Raw genomic sequence first — 22196 nt, forward strand, 5'->3', positions numbered from 1 at the left:
ACAAATGCTGTCACTCCTCCGCTGAAGGAAAGGTACACAGCCGTCTCCCAAACAGGCACTTTCCTCTGGGGCGGGGAGGGATCGCTCAGTGGTTTGAGCATTAGCCTGCTAAATCCAGGGCTGTGAGTTCAATCCTTGAGGGGGCCATTGAGGGATCTGGGGTAAAATCAGTACTTGGTCCTGCTAGTGAAGGCAGGGGGCTGGACTTGATGACCTTTCAGGGTCCCTTCCAGTTCTAGGAGATTGGTATATCTCCAGATAGTATATTATCATTATAGCTCATCAGTGACTGTTGAGCATCTAAAGAACAATGGGATCAGATTCAGGGAGTAGAAGAGAGGCAGAATAAAGTGACTTTTTCAAAAGAATTCTTGTATCCTCACTCAGTATTCTTAGCCCTCATGCAGCGATTTAGGACGCCTGGAGCATTGCTCTGATGTATATTAACGTGACATGAAATGTACATCAGTCATTTGTATCACATTGGCCAAATCCTGGGAGCTGCTCAGCATCCGCAGTCGCTCCAGCAGCACTTGGGCGTGTGAGTGCAGCAGCCTCTGGAATTGGCTTGCTGGCAGTAACAAGCACTTGGCTTTTCCGGGAGCTGCCCAAGCGGGACGATGTGCGTGCTGCTGCCTGTCAGCCTCTGCTTCCTAAGCAATGGGAAAAGGCAAGGTCTGAATTGGTGTGTAATCATTGAGGTTTGGCGCACATAGCACACGACTGTCCTGGTGACACTCCCCTTAGTGGAGAAGACTTGACGTAGATATTGGGAAGCCTTCTTTACTCTTCAGAGCCTGCTCTCTGCACGGTGTCACCCAGCAGCTACATGGTCCCCTGTCCCTGCCCAGCTCTCTGCGGGGCATTGCCCGGCAGCCACGTGGGCCCCTCTGCCCCCCAGTGCCTTCTGCTCCGTGCAGAGTCACCTGGCAGCCACGTGGGCCCCTCCGCCCCCCACTGCCTTCTGCTCTGTGCGGAGTCACCTGGCAGCCACGTGGGCCCCTCCGCCCCCCACTGCCTTCTGCTCTGTGCGGAGTCACCTGGCAGCCACGTGGGCCCCTCCGCCCCTCACTGCCTTCTGCTCTGTGCGGAGTCACCTGGCAGCCACGTGGGCCCCTCCGCCCCCCACTGCCTTCTGCTCTGTGCGGAGTCTCCTGGCAGCCACGTGGGCCCCTCCGCCCCCCACTGCCTTCTGCTCTGTGCGGAGTCACCTGGCAGCCACGTGGGCCCCTCCGCCCCCCCAGTGCCTTCTGCTCTGTGCGGAGTCACCTGGCAGCCATGTGGGCCCCTCCACCCACCACTGCCTTCTGCTCTGTGCGGAGTCACCTGGCAGCCACGTGGGCCCTCCGCCCCAGTGCCTTCTGCTCTGTGTGGAGTCACCTGGCAGCCACGTGGGCCCTCCGCCCCACTGCATTCTGCTCTGTGCGGATTCAGCTGGCAGCCACGTGGGCACCTCCGCCATCCAGTGCCTTCTGCTCTGTGCGGAGTCACCTGGCAGCCACGTGGGCCCCCCCGCCCCCCACTGCCTCCTGCTCTGTGCGGAGTCACCTGGCAGCCACGTGGGCCCCTCCGCCCCCCACTGCCTTCTGCTCTGTGTGGAGTCACCTGGCAGCCACGTGGGCCCCTCCGCCCCCCACTGCCTTCTGCTCTGTGCGGAGTCACCTGGCAGCCACGTGGGCCCCTCCGCCCCCCACTGCCTTCTGCTCTGTGCAGAGTCACCAGGCAGCCACGTGGGCCCCTCCGCCCCCCACTGCCTTCTGCTCTGTGCGGAGTCACCTGGCAGCCACGTGGGCCCCTGCGCCCCCCACTGCCTTCTGCTCTGTGCGGAGTCACCTGGCAGCCACGTGGGCCCTCTTTCTCCCCAGCTGTTTGTGTGAGGTTGCCCAAAGGCTGCCTAGGACCATCCATCCCATCCGGCTCCGGGAGCAGGCTGGAATGTTGTGTGAATTATCTGGCACCTAGGACATGCCTGGGGCTCTGCAGACAAGTTCCCTGCCCCAGAGAGCTCATCCTGTCCAGCACAAGGCACCCTCTGCTCCTCTGAGCTGATCACAGCCGAGGGGCTCAGGACTATGGCGATGAATGGATGACCGGCGGGGCGGGGGGGGAAGGGAAGTAATCTGTGTCATGTGGATCTATCAGGGTAGAGCTGCTCCCATCTCAGAGTGCCGTGAGGCTGGCTCCCAGGTGGAGTGAATCAGCACACCTCCACTGGCTTCAGTAGAGCCCCACCAAGTACCCAAGCTGGGGCGCCGGCCCCGTGAGTCTAGCTTCATTGCTTAGCCCTGCCTACTCTCTAGTGCTCTGGCAGTGCTGCCGGACATGGCAATGAGCTCCAGCCAGCCTGGTTACTCCAGGAGATACAGGGAGATCTTTGAGGCCCTGGCAAAGCACACTCGTTGGCTGGCCTGTCACTGCTCACCAGCCTGTGCTGCCTGCACCAGAGCCACACAAAGATTTAATGTAAAACCTGAAGCTAGAAGACCAGTGAAGTGGGCTGTAGCTCACGAAAGCTCATGCTAAAATAAATTTGTTAGACTCTAAGGTGCCACAAGTACTCCTGTTCTTTTTGCGGATACAGACTAACACGGCTGCTACTCTGAAAACAGTGCCAACCAGAATCTCTGATTTCCCACCAGTGCTATTGCAGGTCAGTGTCTGCTCAGTAGGTAATAGAGAGTGTCTGCTTTGTTTCATGGTGTCCTGTCCATTGCAGGTTGGCGGCCATTGCTCTCCTGGTCCTAGAAGAGGAGGAAAGCGCATTCTGGTGCCTGGTTCACATTGTGGAAAACCTGATGCCGGCGGATTACTACAGCGACACGTTAATAGCATCACAGGTGAGCATGAGAATCCGCCTACGTCACAGGGTACCAATGCTGCACAGAGATGTTAAAGGGACATGGTCGACTCCTGCAGCCCAGCCTGTGGACTCTCTGCAGCCCTCCTGCAGAAGCCAATTTTAGGGTTACTTTGCAGGGCCCGGAGCAGGGCCCATGAGAATCAGGCCCATGCTGTCCTGCCAGTCCTCGGAAGTCAGGCAGGTTGGAGAGGAGACACTTTTATTAACTGCACAATCACTCAGCATTGTCTGAATCCATGGGGTTTCCTCACATCATAGGTAATTTCATTAACTCTTTCCACTACTTCAAAGTGTCCATTCTAAATGTCTTGCATTTTATTCTTTCTCACAGGATCCAGCACAAGCACCATATCTCCTATTTCAAATGCTCTTTCCTTGGCATGTCTATCATGCCACGCCTTTCAAACTTCCTGGCTTTCCTTTAGATTTTGCTGAAACAACTTCATCATACCTTGCAATTTTTCATTAAAATGAGACACATACTCCATCACTGGCTACTCTGTCTCCTCAACATTACCTTCCCAAGAGTCATGAATCAGATCTAGGGGTCCCCTAACCTGCCTTACATGGAGCAGTTCAAAGGGAGCAAACCTAGTAGATTCTTGGGGTACACTCCTGTACACATACAACAGATATGGCAGCCGAACGTCTCCATCATTCTGCCACCTGTCCACATACATTTTCATCATACATTTCAAGGACTCACCAGACCATTGGTGGGTGGTAGGGAGCAGCTTTTAGGTGCTTTACTCTATACATTTCCCATAACTGCTTAAAAACAAAACATAAAATTAGACCCATGGTCTGACAATATTGCTCTGGGAAAACCCACTCTGCTAAAAATAGCAAACGACCTGTTGCCACTATCTTTGCCTCAATATTAGACAATGCTGCCACCTCAGGGTACCTGGTAGCAAAATCTACCAACCCAGAAATATACTTCTTCCCGTTCCTGGAAGGTTTAGGGAGTGGTCCTACAATATCCACAGATGCTCTGGCAAATGCCTTCCCAATAATGGGTTAAAGGCTGGAGGGGTGCCTCACTAGGTCCCTTTAACGCTTTGCACTTCTGGCACAAATCACAGTGCCTGGAATAATCTCTCACTGTTTCAAAAAGATAAGGCCAGTAAAATTTTGCTTCAATCTGTCACATGTTTTGCCTACACCCAGATGTCCTGCAAACAGACCATCATGAGGCCTCGGTCACACAGAGTAAGCTGGAGTAACTTCACAGAAATCACCATCGTCCAATGCTTCTGCTAGGGTGGGGCAACCCCACAGAGCACCTTGCCCAGGGCTGGGCCTCAGTGGCACAGCCGAGCCTGAAACGCTCAAATCACACAGGAAGGGCCTGACCTTGCTGTGATACGGGTAGGTGCGGGAGAGTTAGGCCCATCGTACATGTCTCCCCTGCTCCAAAAAGAGAGACCGCCAAGACTCCTCTGAGTTGGAGCCCAGTTGCAACTCAGTAAGAGTGTGTAGACTCTTAAAATCTCCTCCATGGACACAGGGTTCCTCTGTCTGTCTGGTGCATCAGAGTCCAGGGCAGGTCTGCCAGACTTTCTGATGCTGCGGCATGCTTGCAGCAGAAATCACAGCTGCTGGTGCCATTCCATTGCATTTGTTGTTGGTGGGCAGTCAGCAGGAGGAGGAAGAGCTGTTGTGTGTGTGTCACAGTCAGGGCAGGGGTATATGTTACAGAATGTGCTCTCTTGGCCTAGTGGCGCTGACTTTCTAATCTGCGGGAGGGTGCTCAACCCCCCAGCTCTGTCCCAGTCCCCACCCCCACCCCACCTCTAATACAGCACTGACTTTCCAGGCACATGCTGCTGCAGAACCAGCCTTCGCACTGCAGCACGCTTCTTCCAGTTAATTAGGAGAACATAAGATCGGCCACACTGGGTCAGACCAAAGGTCGATCTAGCCCAGTTTCCTGTCTTCCAACAGTGGCCAGTGCCATGTGCCCCAGAGGGAATGAACAGAACAGGGAATCATCAAGTGATCCATCCCCTGTCGCTCATTCTCAGCTTCTGGCAGACAGAAGCTAGGGACACCATCCCTGCCCAGCCTGGCTAATAACCATTGATGGACCTATCCTCCATGAACTTATCTAGTTCTTTTAACCCTGCTATGGTCTTGGCCTTCACAACATCCTCTGGCAGAGTTCCACAGGTTAACTCTGTGTTGTGTGAAGAAATGCTTCCTTTTGTTTGTTTTAAATCTGCTGCCTGTTAATTTCATTTGGTGACTCCTAGTTCTTGTGTTATGAGAAGGAGTAAATAACACTTCCTTATTTACTTTCTCCACACCATTCATGATTTTATAGACCTCGATCATATCCCCACTTAGTCATCTCTTTTCCAAGCTTAAAAGTCTGTCTTATTAATCTCTCCTCATATGGAACCTTTCCATATCCCTAATCATTTTTGTTGCCCTTTTCTGAACCTTTTCCAATTCCTATATATAGATAGATAGATAGATAGATAGATAGATAGATGTGGGCATACCATGGATTTATATAGAGGCAATATGATATTTTCTGTCTTATTATCTATCCCTTTCTTAATGATTCCCAACATTCTGTTAGCTTTTTTGACTGCCGCTGCACATTGAGTGGATGTTTCCAGAGAACTATTCACAATGATATATATTCCTATATATAGGAATTGGAAAAGGTTCAGAAAAGGGCAACAAAAATGATTAGGGATATGGAAAGGTTCCATATGAGGAGAGATTAATAAGACAGACTTTTAAGCTTGGAAAAGAGATAAGTGGGGATATGATTGAGGTCTATAAAATCATGAATGGTGTGGAGAAAGTAAATAAGGAAGTGTTATTTACTCCTTCTCATAACACAAGAACTAGGAGTCACCAAATGAAATTAACAGAACATAAGAACATAAGAAAGGCCGTACCAGGTCAGACCAAAGGTCCATCTAGCCCAGTATCTGTCTACCGACAGTGGCCAATGCCAGGTGCCCCTGAGGGAGTGAATCTAACAGGCAATGATCAAGTGATCTCTCTCCTGCCATCCATCTCCATCCTCTGACGAACAGAGGCTAGGGACACCATTCTTACCCATCCTGGCTAATAGCCATTTATGGACTTAGTCACCATGAATTTATCCAGTCCCCTTTTAAACATTGTTATAGTCCTAGCCTTCACAACCTCCTCAGGTAAGGAGTTCCACAAGTTGACTGTGCGCTGCGTGAAGAAGAACTTCCTTTTATTTGTTTTAAACCTGCTGCCTATTAATTTCATTTGGTGACCCCTAGTTCTTGTATTATGGGAATAAGTAAATAACTTTTCCTTATCCACTTTCTCAACATCACTCATGATTTTATATACCTCTATCATGTCCCCCCTTAGTCTTCTCTTTTCCAAACTGAAGAGTCCTAGCCTCTTTAATCTTTCCTCATATGGGACCCTCTCTAAACCCCTAATCATTTTAGTTGCTCTTTTCTGAACCTTTTCTAGTGCTACAATATCATTTTTGAGGTGAGGAGACCACATCTGTACACAGTATTCGAGGTGTGGGCGTACCATGGATTTATATAAGGGCAATAATATATTCTCTGTCTTATTCTCTATCCCCTTTTTAATGATTCCTAACATCCTGTTTGCTTTTTTGACCGCCTCTGCACACTGCGTGGACATCTTCAGAGAACTATCCACGATAACTCCAAGATCTTTTTCCTGACTCGTTGTAGCTAAATTAGCCCCCATCATGTTGTATGTATAGTTGGGGTTATTTTTTCCAATGTGCATTACTTTACATTTATCCACATTAAATTTCATTTGCCATTTTGTTGCCCAATCACTTAGTTTTGTGAGATCTTTTTGAAGTTCTTCACAGTCTGCTTTGGTCTTAACTATCTTGAGTAGTTTAGTATCATCTGCAAACTTTGCCACCTCACTGTTTACCCCTTTCTCCAGATCATTTATGAATAAATTGAATAGGATTGGTCCCAGGACTGACCCTTGGGGAACACCACTAGTTACCCCTCTCCATCCTGAGAATTTACCATTAAATCCTACCCTTTGTTCCCTGTCCTTTAACCAGTTCTCAATCCATGAAAGGACCTTTCCTTTTATCCCATGACAGCTTAATTTACGTAAGAGCCTTTGGTGAGGACCTTGTCAAAGGCTTTCTGGAAATCTAAGTACACTATGTCCACGGATCCCCCTTGTCCACATGTTTGTTGACCTTCAAAGAACTCTAATAGATTAGTAAGACACGATTTCCCTTTACAGAAACCATGTTGACTATTGCTCAAGAGTTTATGTTTTTCTATGTGTCTGACAATTTTATTCTTTACTATTGTTTCAACTAATTTGCCCGGTACCGACGTTAGACTTACCGGTCTGTAATTGCCGGGATCACCCCTAGAGCCCTTTTTAAATATTGGCGTTACATTAGCTAACTTCCAGTCATCGGGTACCGAAGCCGATTTAAAGGACAGGTTACAAACCTTAGTTAATAGTTCCACAACTTCACATTTGAGTTCTTTCAGAACTCTTGGGTGAATGCCATCTGGTCCCGGTGACTTGTTAATGTTGAGTTTATCAATTAATTCCAAAACCTCCTCTAGTGACACTTCAATCTGTGACAGTTCATCAGATTTGTCACCTACAAAAGCCAGCTCAGGTTTGGGAATCTCCCTAACATCCTCAGCCGTGAAGACTGAAGCAAAGAATCCATTTAGTTTCTCCGCAATGACTTTATCGTCTTTAAGCGCTCCTTTTGAATTTTGATCATCAAGGGGCCCCACTGGTTGTTTAGCAGGCTTCCTGCTTCTGATGTACTTAAAAAACATTTTGTTATTACCTTTGGAGTTTTTGGCTAGCCGTTCTTCAAACTCCTGTTTGGCTTTTCTTATTACACTCTTGCACTTAAGTTGGCAGTGTTTGTGCTCCTTTCTATTTGCCTCACTAGGATTTGACTTCCACTTTTTAAAGGAAGTCTTTTTATCTCTCACTGCTTCTTTTACATGGTTGTTAAGCCACGGTGGCTCTTTTTAGTTCTTTTACTGTTTTTCTTAAATTTTGGTATACATTGAATTTTGTCCTCTATTATGGTGTATTTAAAAGGGCCCACGCAACTTGCAGGATTTCACTTTAGTCACTGTACCTTTTAACTTTTGTCTAACTAACCCCTCATTTTTGTATAGTTCCCCCTTTGAAATTAAAGGCCACAGTGTTGTGCTGTTGAGATGTTCTTCCCACCAAAGGGATGTTGAATGCTATTGTATTATGGTCACTATTTCCAAGCGGTCCTGCTATAGTTACCTCTTTGACCAGCTCCTGCGCTCCACTCAGGATTAAATCTAGAGTCGCCTCTCCCTTGTGGGTTCCGCACCAGCTGCTCCATGAAGCAGTCATTTAAAGTATCGAGAAATTTTATCTCTGCATTTCGTCCTGAAGTGAAATGTTCCCAGTCAATATGGGGATAATTGAAATCCCCCACTATTATTGGGTTCTTAATTTTGATAGCCTCTCTAATTTCCCTTAGCATTTCATCATCACTATTACTGTCCTGGTTAGGTGGTCGATAATAGATCCCTACTGTTATATTTTTACTAGAGCATGAAATTTCTATCCATAGAGACTCTATGGAACCTGTGGATTCGCTTAAGATTTTTACTTCATTTGAATCTACACTTTCTTTAACATATAGTGCCACTCCTCCCCCTGCACGGCCTGTTCTGTCCTTCCGATATATTTTGTACCCCGGAATGATTGTGTCCCATTGATTGGTCTCAGTCCACCAGGTTTCTGTGATGCCTATTATATCTATATCCTCCTTTATCACAAGGCACTCTAGTTCACCCATCTTATTATTTAGACTTCTGGCATTTGTGTACAAGCACTTTAAAAACTTGTCCCTGTTTATTAGCCTGCCTTTTTCTGATGTGCCAGATTCTTTTTTATGTGACTGTTTATCATCTGATCCGGCCCAGATTTAAAACAAACAAAAGGAAGCATTTCTTCACACAACACAGAGTTAACCTGCGGAACTCTGCCAGAGGATGTCGTGAAGTCCAAGACCATAGCAGGGTTAAAAAAAGTGACCCAGGTAACTACAGGCCTGTTAGTTTAACATCTGTAGTATGCAAAGTCATGGAAAAAATTTTAAAGGAGAGAGTGGTTACGGACCTTGAGGCCGATGGCAACTGGGACAAATTACAGCATGGTTTTACGAAAGGTAGATCGTGCCAAACCAACCTGATCTCCTTCTTTGAGAAAGTAACAGATTTTTTAGACAAGGGAAATGCGGCGGATCTAATATATCTCGATTTCAGTAAGGCATTTGATACGGTACCGCATGAGGAATTACTGGTTAAATTGGAAAAGATGGGGATCGAAATGAAAATCCAGAGGTGGATAAGGAGCTGGTTAAAGGGGAGACTGCAGAGGGTCGTATTGAAGGGTGATCTGTCGGGTTGGAGGGGGGTTACCAGTGGAGTTCCTCAAGGTTTGGTTTTGGGTCCGATTTTATTTAATCTATTTATCGCTGACCTCGGAACCAAAAGTAGGAGTGGGCTGATAAAGTTTGCGGATGACACCAAGTTGGGAGGTATTGCCAATTCGGAAAAGGATCGGGATATCCTCCAGGGAGATTTGGATGACCTTGTAAACTGGAGTATTAGTAACAGGATGAAATTCAATAATGAGAAGTGTAAGGTTATGCATTTAGGGATGACTAACAAGAATTTTAGTTATAAACTGGGGACGCACCAGTTGGAAGTAACGGATGAGGAGAAGGACCTAGGAGTCCTGGTTGATCGTAGGATGACTATGAGTAGGCAATGTGATGTGGCCGTTAAAAAAGCTAATGCGGTCTTGGGATGCATTAGGCGAGGTATTTCTAGTAGGGATAAGGAGGTGCTAGTCCCGTTATATAAGGCGTTGGTAAGACCTCATTTGGAGTATTGTGTGCAGTTTTGGTCTCCCATGTTTAAGAAGGATGAATTCAAACTGGAACGGGTACAAAGAAGGGCCACTAGAATGATCCGAGGAATGGAAAGCCTGTCGTATGAAAGGAGACTTGAGGAGCTCGGTTTGTTTTCCTTAACCAAAAGAAGGATAAGAGGAGATATGATTGCACTCTTTAAATATATCAGAGGGATAAATACCAGGGAAGGAGAGGAATTATTTCAGCTCAGTGCTAATGTGGACACGAGGACAAACGGATCTAAATTGTCAGTCAGGAAATTTAGGCTTGAAATTAGACGAAGGTTTCTAACCATCAGAGGAGTGCAATTCTGGAACAGCCTACCGAGGGAAACAGTGGGGGCGAAGGACCTCCATGACTTTAAGATTAAGCTGGATAAGTTTATGGAGGGGATGGTATAATAGGATAACGGGTTTAGTCAATAACGTGCCACACTGGTAATTAGTACAAAGGGTCAATGTTGGGATATTGTTAGCCTTTTCCAGAGGGTCTGGCTGGAGAGTCTTGCCCACATGCTCGGGGTTCAGCTGATCGCCATATTTGGGGTCAGGAAGGAATTTTCCTCCAGGGTAGATTGGCAGTGGCCCTGGAGGTTTTTCACCTTCCTCCGAAGCATGGGGCAGGGGTCTCTTGCTGGTGGATTATCTGCTACTTGAAGTCTTCAAATCATGATTTGGAGCATTCAACAGCAGAGTCAAGGGAGAGAATTAGTTCAGGAGTGGGTGGATCGGCTTATGTGGCCTGCATCTTGCAGGAGGTCAGACTAGATGATCATAATGGTCCCTTCTGATCTTGAATTCTATGATTCTATGAATGACTCCAAGATCTCTTTCTTGAGTGGTAACAGCTACTTTAGACCCCATCATTTCATGTGCACCTGCCTCTGTATCTCATGGATTCCCTCTTTGTCAAACTCAGGTGGATCAAAGAGTCTTTAAAGACTTCTTGTCAGAAAAGCTCCCCAGGCTTACAGCTCACTTTGAGCAGCACAGGATTGACGTCTCACTGATCACCTTCAACTGGTTCCTGGTGGCCTTTGTAGACAGCCTGGTCAGCGACATCCTCCTCCGGGTCTGGGACGCCTTCCTGTATGAAGGAACAAAGGTAGGGAGCCACCCCTGGCCCTAGCTGTGCCAGGCTCTCTGAGCTGCGCGTTCTTGGACACTCGGACCCAAGAGGGACACGCTCCACCCTGAGCTGGGCAGCAGACCAGTGTCATCATCATTTTGGTCCCACAACTCCCTGGATGAGCTGCCCAGCCTCTCTGCATGTCTCTGGCAACGATGGTGGGTGGGCCTGTGGCTTCCAGCTCTGTCTGTACTGGGGCTGGAATGGAAGGATTGAGCCCAGCCCGGGGATACGAACCCGCACTAACTCTCACAGAGCTAGCGTGCTACCCAGAGCGGGCACAGGGCTAGCCACACAAGCACGTATCTAGGCTCTCGAACAGGCAAACGCTTGCGGCGGCTAGTTCTCCCGCTGTTCACGTTGCCACGGCTACGTCCTATTCCTAGCATGCTAACTCAATGAGCGCTCCTGCGAATGCCTCTCTGAGATGGGAATCCTGCCCCAGCTATGCCCTGAGGAGCAGTTCCCCCTCCCTCACTGTGCCCCACAAAAACAGTTAGAAAACTGACAAGCCCCATCAAAATCTACTGATCCACCCTTAGCACAACCTCCCTCCTCCCCTCCCCTGCCCGGCACACGTGTGCCCACATACGCACATTGACCTGACAGACACCCCCATCCTGTTTCTCTCACACAAACGGCCCCCACATGCATAGACAGGGCAGCATTCACCCCATTACCAGGCACACACACACACACCACACAGCCATTTCTCACCTCCGTGGCTTGGGGACACATACCCCAGCTCATCAGGTCCCTCCCCTGCCTCCCGTTCTATTACCCTGGCATCAGCTTGTTGGTGCTGGGGCAGCCGGGCCCAGACCTCCCTCAGCTGGGCCTCACGCCCTCTCCTGGCCTTCCCAGCTTCTCCCACTGCAGTCCTATATCACTGCCCTGAGGAAGGCCTGGGGATCTGCTGCATCTCTTCTCCTGCTTCTAGAGGGGGCGATGGAGCTGCAGGGGTCTTGGGACCTTCTCGGGTTAGGGAAAGGAGCTGGGAGGGGATCTTCTCTTCTCCTTCCTCGGCCTGGAGAGCCAGCTGGAGGGCAGCAGACCAGGCATGTTCTGGGCCTGGCTTCAGCCAGCCAGAGTTGAGGAGGGTACAGTCTTGGCCCTCGGTAGGGGGATCTCAGAGACACAATGGATGCCAGTGCAGCTGCTGCTGGACCATGAAGTGGCCAGGAGAGGGCATGAGGATGCGGGCAGCCACCAGTGCCTGTTCCCTTGGTGCCAGGTACCACTGCTTGGGGAGTGGGCCAGTCCTGAACTCTGGTCTCCGTCCCCCACCGCCTCAGGGAGGGAGAGCCTCTTACAGTGTTTTCATTAGTGCTGTGCATTTAACTCCCAGTTTAGCATCTGCTCTTGTAGCGCGTTCACTCTTCAAGGGGAGCGCAGAGAATGAACAGTGCAAATTGACAAAGAGTGAGAGGAGATGTGTGTTGGCTTCTGAAGGCCCCCTCTGGTGTGCAGCACAGACACTTGCTGTCCCACCTCGTCCCATAGTGCACCAGTGCCAGAGTGCTCCACACCCTGAGCTTTCAATGGGTAGATGCTGGGGGCCCTGTGCCCACTAAACACATTGTAACTTGTCCTAGGTGATTTTCCGCTATGCTCTTGCCATCTTTAAGTATAACGAAGAGGAGATTCTGCGGATCCATGACAGCCTGGAGGTTTACCAGTACCTTCGCTTTTTCACCCACATGATTGGAGATGGCAGGTGAGAGAAGAGCTGCTTTCAGCTTCCTCTTTGGCCAGTCACTTGGCAGACGTGTAAACTAGATGAAATAATGACAAGGCCTAGGACTTGTGCTTGCAGGTTGGGGAAGGAACAAGAGTTGGCCGTGTGCCTTTGTTCAGTGATGGTCACTGATCTCTAGTTAAGCCTAGAAATTGTTGCCTGTACAATTGAGTTTGTGCCCAAAACAGAACGAGCAGTTAGGTTGACACATCCAGGATTCACAGCCACTAAGGCCATTGACGGGACAGCTGGGCTGGGGCTGGGGTTTGCTTTTGTTCTGCTGGAGAAGAAGGATCCTGCTCTTCTCAAAGTCGAGTCTGCACCGTGGGCATGGATGAAAGGCAGGATTTGGCCAGTGAATCTCTTCCCTGGGAAACACAGCCCCTCAGACTAATCCCACCGCAAGGGAGTCCTGGGACATACCACTGAGCCTGCTTAAGGGGACAAGGGCCCAGCCTCTCACAGGAGCAGGATCCATCCTAGCAGTAGATGAGGAGCATGTGTCTGCCTGGAGGAAGGTCCCCCTGGGTGTTCATGGCTCGCCCTGCCAAGCTCAGAGGCTTCTTTTCCGGGCTGGGGCAGAGGAAGGTTGGCTGCTGAAGCTGAACCACTTTACACTGGGGTAAGGGGGGACTGACACTATCAGCTGATTAGTCCTTGGGTATGGGCCTCAGAGCCTGTGGCTGCCAGCTGTAGTCCAGCCCTGGCTACAGGTTGGTCACTTTGTTACAATGCAAGGGCAGTGCTGCCCTGGCAGGAGGGGACAGCACTCACACACTAGGACCAGGGTGTTCGGCTGGTTAGCTCACCCGTGCACCCTGTCTTCTCCCGGTAGGAAGCTGATGAGCATCGCTTTCAATGACATGAATCCCTTCCCAATGAAGGTGCTGCGGAACCGGCGAGCGACACACCGGGAGGAGCTGGAGGCGGAGCTGAGCGAGCTGGAGCGGATCAAGGTGCAGTACGTGAAAGAGCAAGCAGAGCAGGTGGCCTGGCACCTGGACGGAGCCGTTAGCGAAGAGGAGGAGGAGATGTAGCCAGAGAAGTGGCTGCTGTCCTGCACCTGCATCCCTGGCCCTGGAGCTCTGCAACAGCATCACTCTCCGTTCTAAGAGAGATGGACAATCCTGAGGCCAGCAGGGCCAGCGCAGAGGATAGGCACAGCGTTTCAGAGGTGCTGAGCTGGGAGGACTGTGTCCTGCCCAGACCTCCTGGCTCACTGTCCACTCAGCACATAGCTGCGGGCTCAGGCCCAACACAGGTCCTGTCTCTCTCTCTGAACCATCCTGTCCATTCCTCCCCACCATCTTGCTGCAGCCGCACTAAACAAGGTGCCCAACCTATGGCCCGCGGGCTGTACACAGCCCACCAGAGCATTTCGTAAGGCCCACAGCCTGCTTCAGCACAATATACTAACAGCCGATTCATTAGCGTTTCGTCGTCATGTTTATAGCAGTTTAGTTTAGTTATGAGTTCTGTGTGGGTTTTTTTTTTTGTTTTCTATAATTCTTATTCACGTTTTATACACTGATTTCTTTATTTCTTTTTAAATAGACAATACTGTAGATATTAATCTATCTAAACACCTACAAAACAGACTCTGGCCCACTCCAGGTTGTGCTTAGGTTCATGTGGCCCTTCTGTGTAATAAGGTTGGGAAACCGAGTGTCACGGGATGCTTGTTGATTGATCACAGGTGACTTTAATTGTGTGCACCGTATCGGAGGCTGATGAGGCACATGTGATCCAGAAAGCCTTCCGATGTCTTTGAGTGTGCTCTGCTGGCAATGTGAAGGGCGGGGGGGTATAATCATAGCAAGTATTAAGACAAAAGCACTCGCTTGAGAGTTAGTGTGTGAAGCCCCTGAGTTAGTGAAGGAGAGAGACCTGATGGAACTCTTGAAGCTACCATGGCATCTTTCTGCAGCTCCAGTAACTCCTCACTTAACATCGTCCCGGTTAACATTGTTATGTTGCTGATCAATTAGGAAACTGCTCATTTAAAGTTGCCCAATGCTCCCTTATAATGTTGTTTGGTAGCCACCTGCTTTGTCCACTGCTTGCAGGAAGAGCAGCCCCTTGGAGCTAGCTGGTGGGGGCTTGGAACCAGGGTGGACCGGCAGCCCCCCATCAGCTCTCCCTATCAGCTCCCCGCTCCCCTGAGTTCCCTGTGCAGCAGCTGCCCACCAGGCTTTCAATTTCCGGCAGTTCAGGTGTCCCTCGCCTCACTGCCATGTGCTGCTTCTGCCCTCTGCCTTGGAGCTGCTTCTGGGAGCCTCCTGCCTGCTGTGCCGGGGGGGCTAATGTCAAGGTGTCCCCCTGCTCCTGCCCCTCGCTTACCCCATTTCCATAGAGTGGGGGGAACGGGGACATGACAGGGCTCAGGACGGAGGGAGCTTGCTGGCAGTAGGGGCTGTCTCAACTTGCTGATCTACTTAAAAAAGCAGTATACTTAAAGGGGCAATGCGCATCTCTCACACACACACACACATAGGATGTCTCTCTCTGTCTCTGTTTGCCATGCTGTCTCCCCTCCCTCCATTTGTGCTGCCTTGTAGAGTGTGAGGCTACATTAACAACATGTTTACCCGTGAGGACTCAGCTTTTCTAGTTCATCATTTAGCAGCGAGGCATTCCCTGGGAAATATCCCACCCTCTGACTCCACCACCTCAACCAAGCTTCACAAGCATCATTGCTGTGTACAGTATTAAGTTGTTTGTTTAAACTTATACTGTGAGTGTGTGTGTGTCTGTCTGTCTGTCTGTCTCTCTCTCTCTCTCTCTTTTGTCTGGTGAAAAAAATTTCCCTGGAACCTAACCCCCCTATTTACATTAATTCTTATGGGGAAATTGGATTTGCTTAACATCGTTTCGCTTAAAGTCACATTTTTCAGGAACATAACTACAACGTTAAGCGAGGAGTTACAGTAGTTTGCCAGGAGGTCACATGTTTGATGTTCAAGCACGTTCGGGGTTAACCCAATTAAACTATGTTCCCTGGGGCTGTGCACTGATACCCCTGAGGCCAGGGCTGACCTCCTACTTACTGAGATGGTCAGTGGGCACTTCCTTGCAAACGGATTGTTACCCTCTGCTTAGTGAGTTCCCATTCTGCTGTAGGTAATAATAGAGCTGATGTGATAAGCACATTAGATAGTTATGAGTAGAGTCTGTACTGGGACTGGGATTGAAATCATCCATTAATGAGCAGGGGGTGGTAAAATGTACAGATGGCACAAAAGGCCAGAGGTGAGGCAAGACCAGAGAAGATTGTACCGTACTTAACCCAGCCGGGGCAGTGCACAATGTGACAGCCCAGACACATGAAAGGTATTGCAAGGAGAAAGGAATAGTTAGAACCACTTGTGCGTGCTGCTGGCTTCTTAGTAAAGTCTAACTGCTGGGGAAAGGAGCTGCGTGGTGATTGGACAGCTGGGTGCCCCTTCTGCCCAGTGCCATGGCCATCCACCCTCAAACAGCATCAACAAGTGCAAAGGCTGGAATGCAGAGCACTATGGGGACGGGGACAGTGCTGGACGGTATCTAAACCAATGGGCCTCTCACCTGCATGACGCCTCCAGCGCTGGGCTCAGAAGCTGACTCCAGTGACACTACCTGCGGGAATCAGGCCTGCTTGAAAACGGCCATACTGGGTTCATCTAGCTCAGTATCCTGTCTTCCAACAGTGGCCAATGCCAGGTGCTTCAGAGGGAATGAACAGAACATGGCAATTATCGAGTGATCCATCCCCTGCTGTCCAGTCCCAGCTTCTGGCAATCAGAGGCTAGGGACACCCAGAGCAAAGGGTTGCATACCTGACCATCTTGGCTAATAGCCATTGATGGACCTGTCCTCCATGAACTTATCTAGCTCTTTTTTGAACCCTGTTATAGTCTTGGCCTTCACAACATCCTCTGGCAAAGAGTTCCACAGGTGGACTGTGTATGGGGTGAATAAATACTTCCTTTGGTTTGTTTTAAACCTGCTGCCTATTAATTTCATTGGGTGACGCCTCCCCCCCCCCCATTCTTGTGTTATGTGAAGGATTAAATAACATTTCCTTATTCACTTTCTCCACACTATTCATAACTTTATAGACATCTATCATATCCCTGCTTAGTCGTCTCTCTTCGAAGCTGAAAAGTCCCAGTCTTTTTAATCTCTCCTCATATGGAAGCTATTTCATACTCTTCATTTTTGTTGCCCTTCTCTGTACCTTTTCCAATTCTAATATATCTTTTTTGAGCTGGGATGACCAGAACTTCAGGCACTCTTCAAGGTGTAGCCATACCCTGGATGTATAGGGTGGCATTATGATTATTTTCTATCTTATTATCTATCCCTTTCCTAGTGGTTCCTAACAATCTGTTTGTTTTTTTGACTGCCGCTGCACATTGAGTGGAGGTTTTCAGAGAAGTATCCACAATGACTCCAAGATCTCTTTCTTGAGTGGTAACAGCTAATTTAGACCCCATCATTTTGCATGGGAGTAAGGACTGCAGGATCAGGTCCTTAAATAGCTCAGACCTTTCTCTCACTCTCCCTCCTCCACATCTGATCCCTGTTGCTGCATACCCAGAGAGCTGATGGCACCTCGCAGGGCAGGGAAGGTGCAGTGAGCCAAGGGGCAGACACTGGCTGCGGAGAAGGGGGGCTGCAAGGTCTACCCTTTCCAAGCCCCCCTGGGGCGCACACAGCCCCAAAGGGGGTGGGGGGTGGTGGACCATGGTGCTGCTCCCTCTGCCCCAGCCCATAAGGGGAGGCAGACTGCACCATTCCCACAGCACAGTGCCTCCCAAGGTCCCCTCTGGCTGTGGGGCTCCACACTGGCCCTTATCCAGGGCTGAGTTAGCCCAGCCGGGAGAGGGGCTTGCCCAGGTTAGGGGCCAGCACAGCTTTTCAATAAAGCCATTTCTCCCCAGGGGTTTGGCAAAAGCCCTGCATTGATGTTGGGTAACAGCGAAACCCTCCAACCCAGCATCTGGCCAGCCTGAGCTAAGGCATCCGCCAGAGTGGGGTTCCCAGCCCCACCCCCCGTGGTATCCCAGCAGGTGCTGCACCTGAGACTGGCATTCCTAGAATGGTGGCTGTGATATCAACCTCTGGAATCATGGCCTCAGCAGGTCATACAGAGAGACAGGCAGAGATCCACGAGTCGGCCTTCACCTCTGAGCTACAGCACAGTGACTTGCTCAAGGTCACCCAGCAAGACAGTGGCAAAACTAGAACCCAGGTCTCCTGAGTTCTCAGCCAGTGCTCCAACCACTAGGCTACACTTGAGCATGGAGAGAGGGGTTGGCTTTTTTACACCTCAGACTTACCAAAGAATGTGATTTTTGAAAAAGGAAAATATGTCAGTAACCAAAAGGAAGGGTTCTGCCTGCTAGCAGCAGGGCCTGGCTAATGGACATTCACCCAAACAGCTGTAATGGCACCTTGCTTGCTTTCCAGAGAGAATTCAAATAACATCAAAGCTATGTCAGTGTGTGTTGGGTGTTTATATTAACTAATTCCCCTTGCTCCACTGTGGCCTGACAATAGCCTCACACCTGCTTCTGAAATCCTGGCAGGTTGGTCAGTATTTTATTTGCTTTTTACCTGAATTTTCATTTCAAAACTAATTCTTTAGCAAGTTCATTGTGTATCTGCAAAAGCCAGGATGGCAGTTTTCCCTTTGAGTTTTTTGCATGCTTTCCAAGCAGTGTGAGGCAACCTCTTCAGACACTTGGCTCTATATACTCAAAAGAACTGGTCAAAATGTTTTCACCGGAAACATTTTCTGTCAAAAAATGGGATTTTGTTAAAAATGAATTTTTTTTCACAGGAGATTGTTGCTTTGGCACCATTTTTTCAACGGAAACATTCAAAATGAAAGAACAACTTTTTTTTTCCCCAAACTGGCAAATTTTCAACATTTTAAATCTTCATTAGCCCCCTTTTTCTCGCTTCTCTTTTACCACTAAATGCAATACAATGAATGATGTACAAAGTTCCCCTTCTCTCACACACTTTTTCTTTTTTCCCCTCTAACTTTTCCAACTTTGAAAAGTACAGTAAAAGGAAGATTGAAACACTGTAATGCCAATTTCTCAAAGGCGGCGAAATTGTGGAGAAAGTTTGAAATGTTAGTCAAAAAAAGAGAGAGGAAAGGGCGACAGAATAAATGTAGATGTTCATCTATTGCACTCAAGCAAAAAAGGAAAAATTGGGAGAAATAGGAAAAAGCCAATCCCCCAAATTTTGAAAGATTGAAATTTTTTCAGTTTTCAGCAGTTGAATCAAAACAAAAAAATTGATTAAATCTCAAGATTTTGGGGGGATTGAAATCTTGAATTTTGAACTTCTGATGTTGGCAATTGTGACCCTAAGAGCCAGGGGCGGCTCTACAAAGTAGGCTGCCCCAAGCAGCGCGGAGCGCTGCGCCGCCCTTCCCCAGTCCCGCGGTGGGTCCCCTCTTCCCGCGGCTCCGGCTTCCTGGGGAGGGCTGCATTTGGCTCCGGTGGAGCTCCCGCCGGCATGCCTGCGGCAGGTCCACCGGAGCCTCGGACGAGCGGACCTGCCGCAGTCATGCCTGCGGGAGCTCAACCGGAGCCGCGGGAAGACGGGACCCGCCGCAGTCATGCCTGCGGCAGGTCCGCTCGTCCCGGGCTCCGGTGGACCTGCCGCAGGCATGCCGGCGGGAGCTCCACCGGAGCCAAATGCCGCCCTCCCCAGGATGCCGCCCCAAGCGGGCGCTTGGCCCGCTGGTGCCTAGAGCCGCCCCTGCTAAGAGCATCCCTAGGCCAGCACACAAGGGGTCCCTGGTACCTAGCCGTGAGTTTCAGCTGGCCTGACTGTTCCATGTAACCCAACTCACGATGGATATAATCTGTATCTAAAAGGTGTCGTGTCATATGCCATTGGAAAACCAAAACCTGATCATTGATATTCTGGCATGATGTTTGTATGCATTGGCGCCAACTCTCTGGGTGCTCCAGGGGTGGAGCACACATGGAAAAAATATGGTAGGTGCTCACCCACTGGCAGCTCCCCCCTCCCCCTCCAATCAGCTCCTCCTTCTCCCTCCAGCGTCTCCCGTCCCCCAGCAGCCCTGCCGATCAGCATCTCCTCCCCTCAGCACCTCCACCACACCAGTGATCAGCTGTTCAGCAGCATGCAGGAAGCTGTGGGGGAAAGGGGGAGGAGTGAGGGCAGAGCACGCTGGGAGAGGGGGCGGAACGGGTCAGGAAGAGGCGGGGTGGGGGCAGGGCCTGGGGCAGAGCAGGGGTCAAGCACCCCTCGGCACATTAGAAAGTCAGCGCCTCTCTTTGTATGGTCAACCCACAAAGGATTATACTGGACTATCAAGAGGTGCAGCGACCCCCTGTCATGGAGTCACCGGGGCGATGCTCTGGGACAACTCCATATGAGGCCACTCAGGACTCTGGGGGAGCTTCCTCGCTCTGAGCAGACTGTCGCCAGGGCAAGAAGCTTCACAGCATCGACCTTCCTGGGTCTGACCTCAGGGCATTCAGCATCCCCTGCCCCACCATGCACTTCCCACAGCGAGTCCACCATGCAGGGCTCCTGGGGAAGCCAGAGGGCCCTGCACCCCAACTCCGCAGTCAGACGTGACTCTCAGTCAGCGTAAAACGGAAGGTTTATTAGTCAACAGGAACACAGCATAGAACAGAACTTGTTAGCACAGAAATCAGTGACTTTCAGCCAAGACGCCCTGGACTCCCCCTCTTCCAGTCCCCTACCACAGATTGCCCAGCTTCCAGCGACCCGACCTCCGACACGCTCAGTGCTCCTTCTCCTGGTCTTTGTCTCACGTCCCAGGCAAAGTGTCACCTGGTCGTCACCTGGTTGCATCCCCCTCCTGGGTCTCAGGTTATGAAGGGCACCAGCCATAGCATATGTGCAGGCAGCTGGAGCACCCTCACCTGCTCGAGGGTCAAAGTCACATACCCCTATTCCCACAACCTAGGCACTGGTACAGCACACAGGGAAACAGAGGCACACACAGTATTCATGCAAAACAGTAAAACTCACATAGGCTCAACAGTAAGACTCACATAGGCTCACATACAACATAACAAGGGAAAATCCCCACTTCATCACACCCCCTAAGTTACCCTTCCCCTGAGGGGAAGAGGAAAACCAGTGCCTTGTGTGATGGGCTGGGTCACAGAAACCCCCTTGGGAGCTGCCAACCGATGTGCTGAGACTACCCCTGAGCCTGTTTTCCCTGCCAGCCTGGGACTCCAGAACCCTGCCAGTTTGAGCCAGACCCGCTAGCCTGCTGCAACACAGACCCAGGGCTGAGTTACATCCCCTAAACGCTGCAGGCTTAACTGAAAACACCTTAAGACGTGTTCCCAGTGGGGTCCAAAGCCCAAATAAAAAAAAGATGTTCCAACTTACACAGACTAAACTCGTAAATTTGTTTGCCCTCTATAACACTGATAGAGAGGTATGCACAGCTGTTCCCCCCCGCCCCCGGGCATTAATACACACTCTGGGTTAATTAATAAGTAAAAAGTGATTTTATTAAATACAGAAAGTAGGATTTAAGTGGTTCCAAGTAGTAACAGACAGAACAAAGTGAATTACCAAGCAAAATAAAATAAAACCCGCAAGTTTAAACCTAATACAGCAAGAAAGTGATTACAGATGAAATCTCACTCTCAGATGTTTCAATAAGCTTCTATCACAGACTGGACTCCTTCCTAGCCTGGGCCCAATCCTTTCCCCGGTACAGTCCTTGTTCCAGCTCAGTTGGTAGCTAGGGGATTTCTCATGACTGCAGACGCCTTTGTTCTGTTCCACCCCCTTATATAGCTTTGGCACAAGGTGTGAACCCTTTGTCTCTTTGGGTCCCCATATGACGGGTTGGATCACAGAAACCCCCTTGGGAGCTGCCACTCGATGTGCCAAGACTACTTCTGCCCCTGCTTTCCCTGCCAGCTCAGGACTCCAGCACCCTGTGATAGAAGATAAAAAGACTTCCTTTAAAAAGTGGAAGTCAAATCCTAGTGAGGCAAATAAAAAGGAGCATAAACACTACCAAATGAAGTGCAAGAGTATAATAAGAAAAGCCAAAGAGGAGTTTGAAGAACGGCTAGCCAAAAACTCCAAAGGTAATAACAAAATGTTTTTTAAGTACATCAGTAGCAGGAAGCCTGCTAAACAACCAGTGGGGCCCCTTGACGATCAAAATACAAAAGGAGCACTTAAAGATGATAAATTCTTTGCGGAGAAACTAAATGGATTCTTTGCTTCAGTCTTCACGGCTGAGGATGTTAGGGAGATTCCCAAACCTGAGCTGGCTTTTGTAGGTGACAAATCTGAGGAACTGTCACAGATTGAAGTGTCACTAGAGGAGGTTTTGGAATTAATTGATAAACTCAACATTAACAAGTCGCCGGGACCAGATGGTATTCACCCAAGAATTCTGAAGGAACTCAAATGTGAAGTTGCGGAACTATTAACTAAGGTTTGTAACCTGTCCTTTAAATCAGCTTCGGTACCCA

The 22196-nt window shown here is 49.5% G+C and overlaps 1 protein-coding gene across 7 annotated transcripts in view; it reads left to right on the forward strand.

The window, feature by feature from the left end:
- The window catches only part of TBC1D2 (TBC1 domain family member 2), a 45685-nt gene extending 31000 nt beyond the window's left edge, over positions 1-14685 (forward strand). For 6 of the 7 annotated variants that reach the window (XM_039543386.1, XM_039543390.1, XM_039543388.1 and 3 more), the window contains 4 exons: positions 2717-2837; positions 10734-10919; positions 12539-12660; positions 13517-14685. In XM_039543386.1, the coding sequence (XP_039399320.1) occupies positions 2717-2837; positions 10734-10919; positions 12539-12660; positions 13517-13718 (631 nt within the window). In that variant the 3' untranslated portion in view covers positions 13719-14685. The remainder of the gene's footprint in view (positions 1-2716; positions 2838-10733; positions 10920-12538; positions 12661-13516) is intronic. The other variant, XM_039543391.1, reaches the window with a different exon arrangement.
- The last annotated feature ends 7511 nt before the right edge of the window (positions 14686-22196 follow it).

Source organism: Mauremys reevesii, linkage group 6 (genome assembly GCF_016161935.1).
Source record: "Mauremys reevesii isolate NIE-2019 linkage group 6, ASM1616193v1, whole genome shotgun sequence".
Classification (NCBI taxonomy): Eukaryota; Metazoa; Chordata; order Testudines; family Geoemydidae; genus Mauremys; species Mauremys reevesii.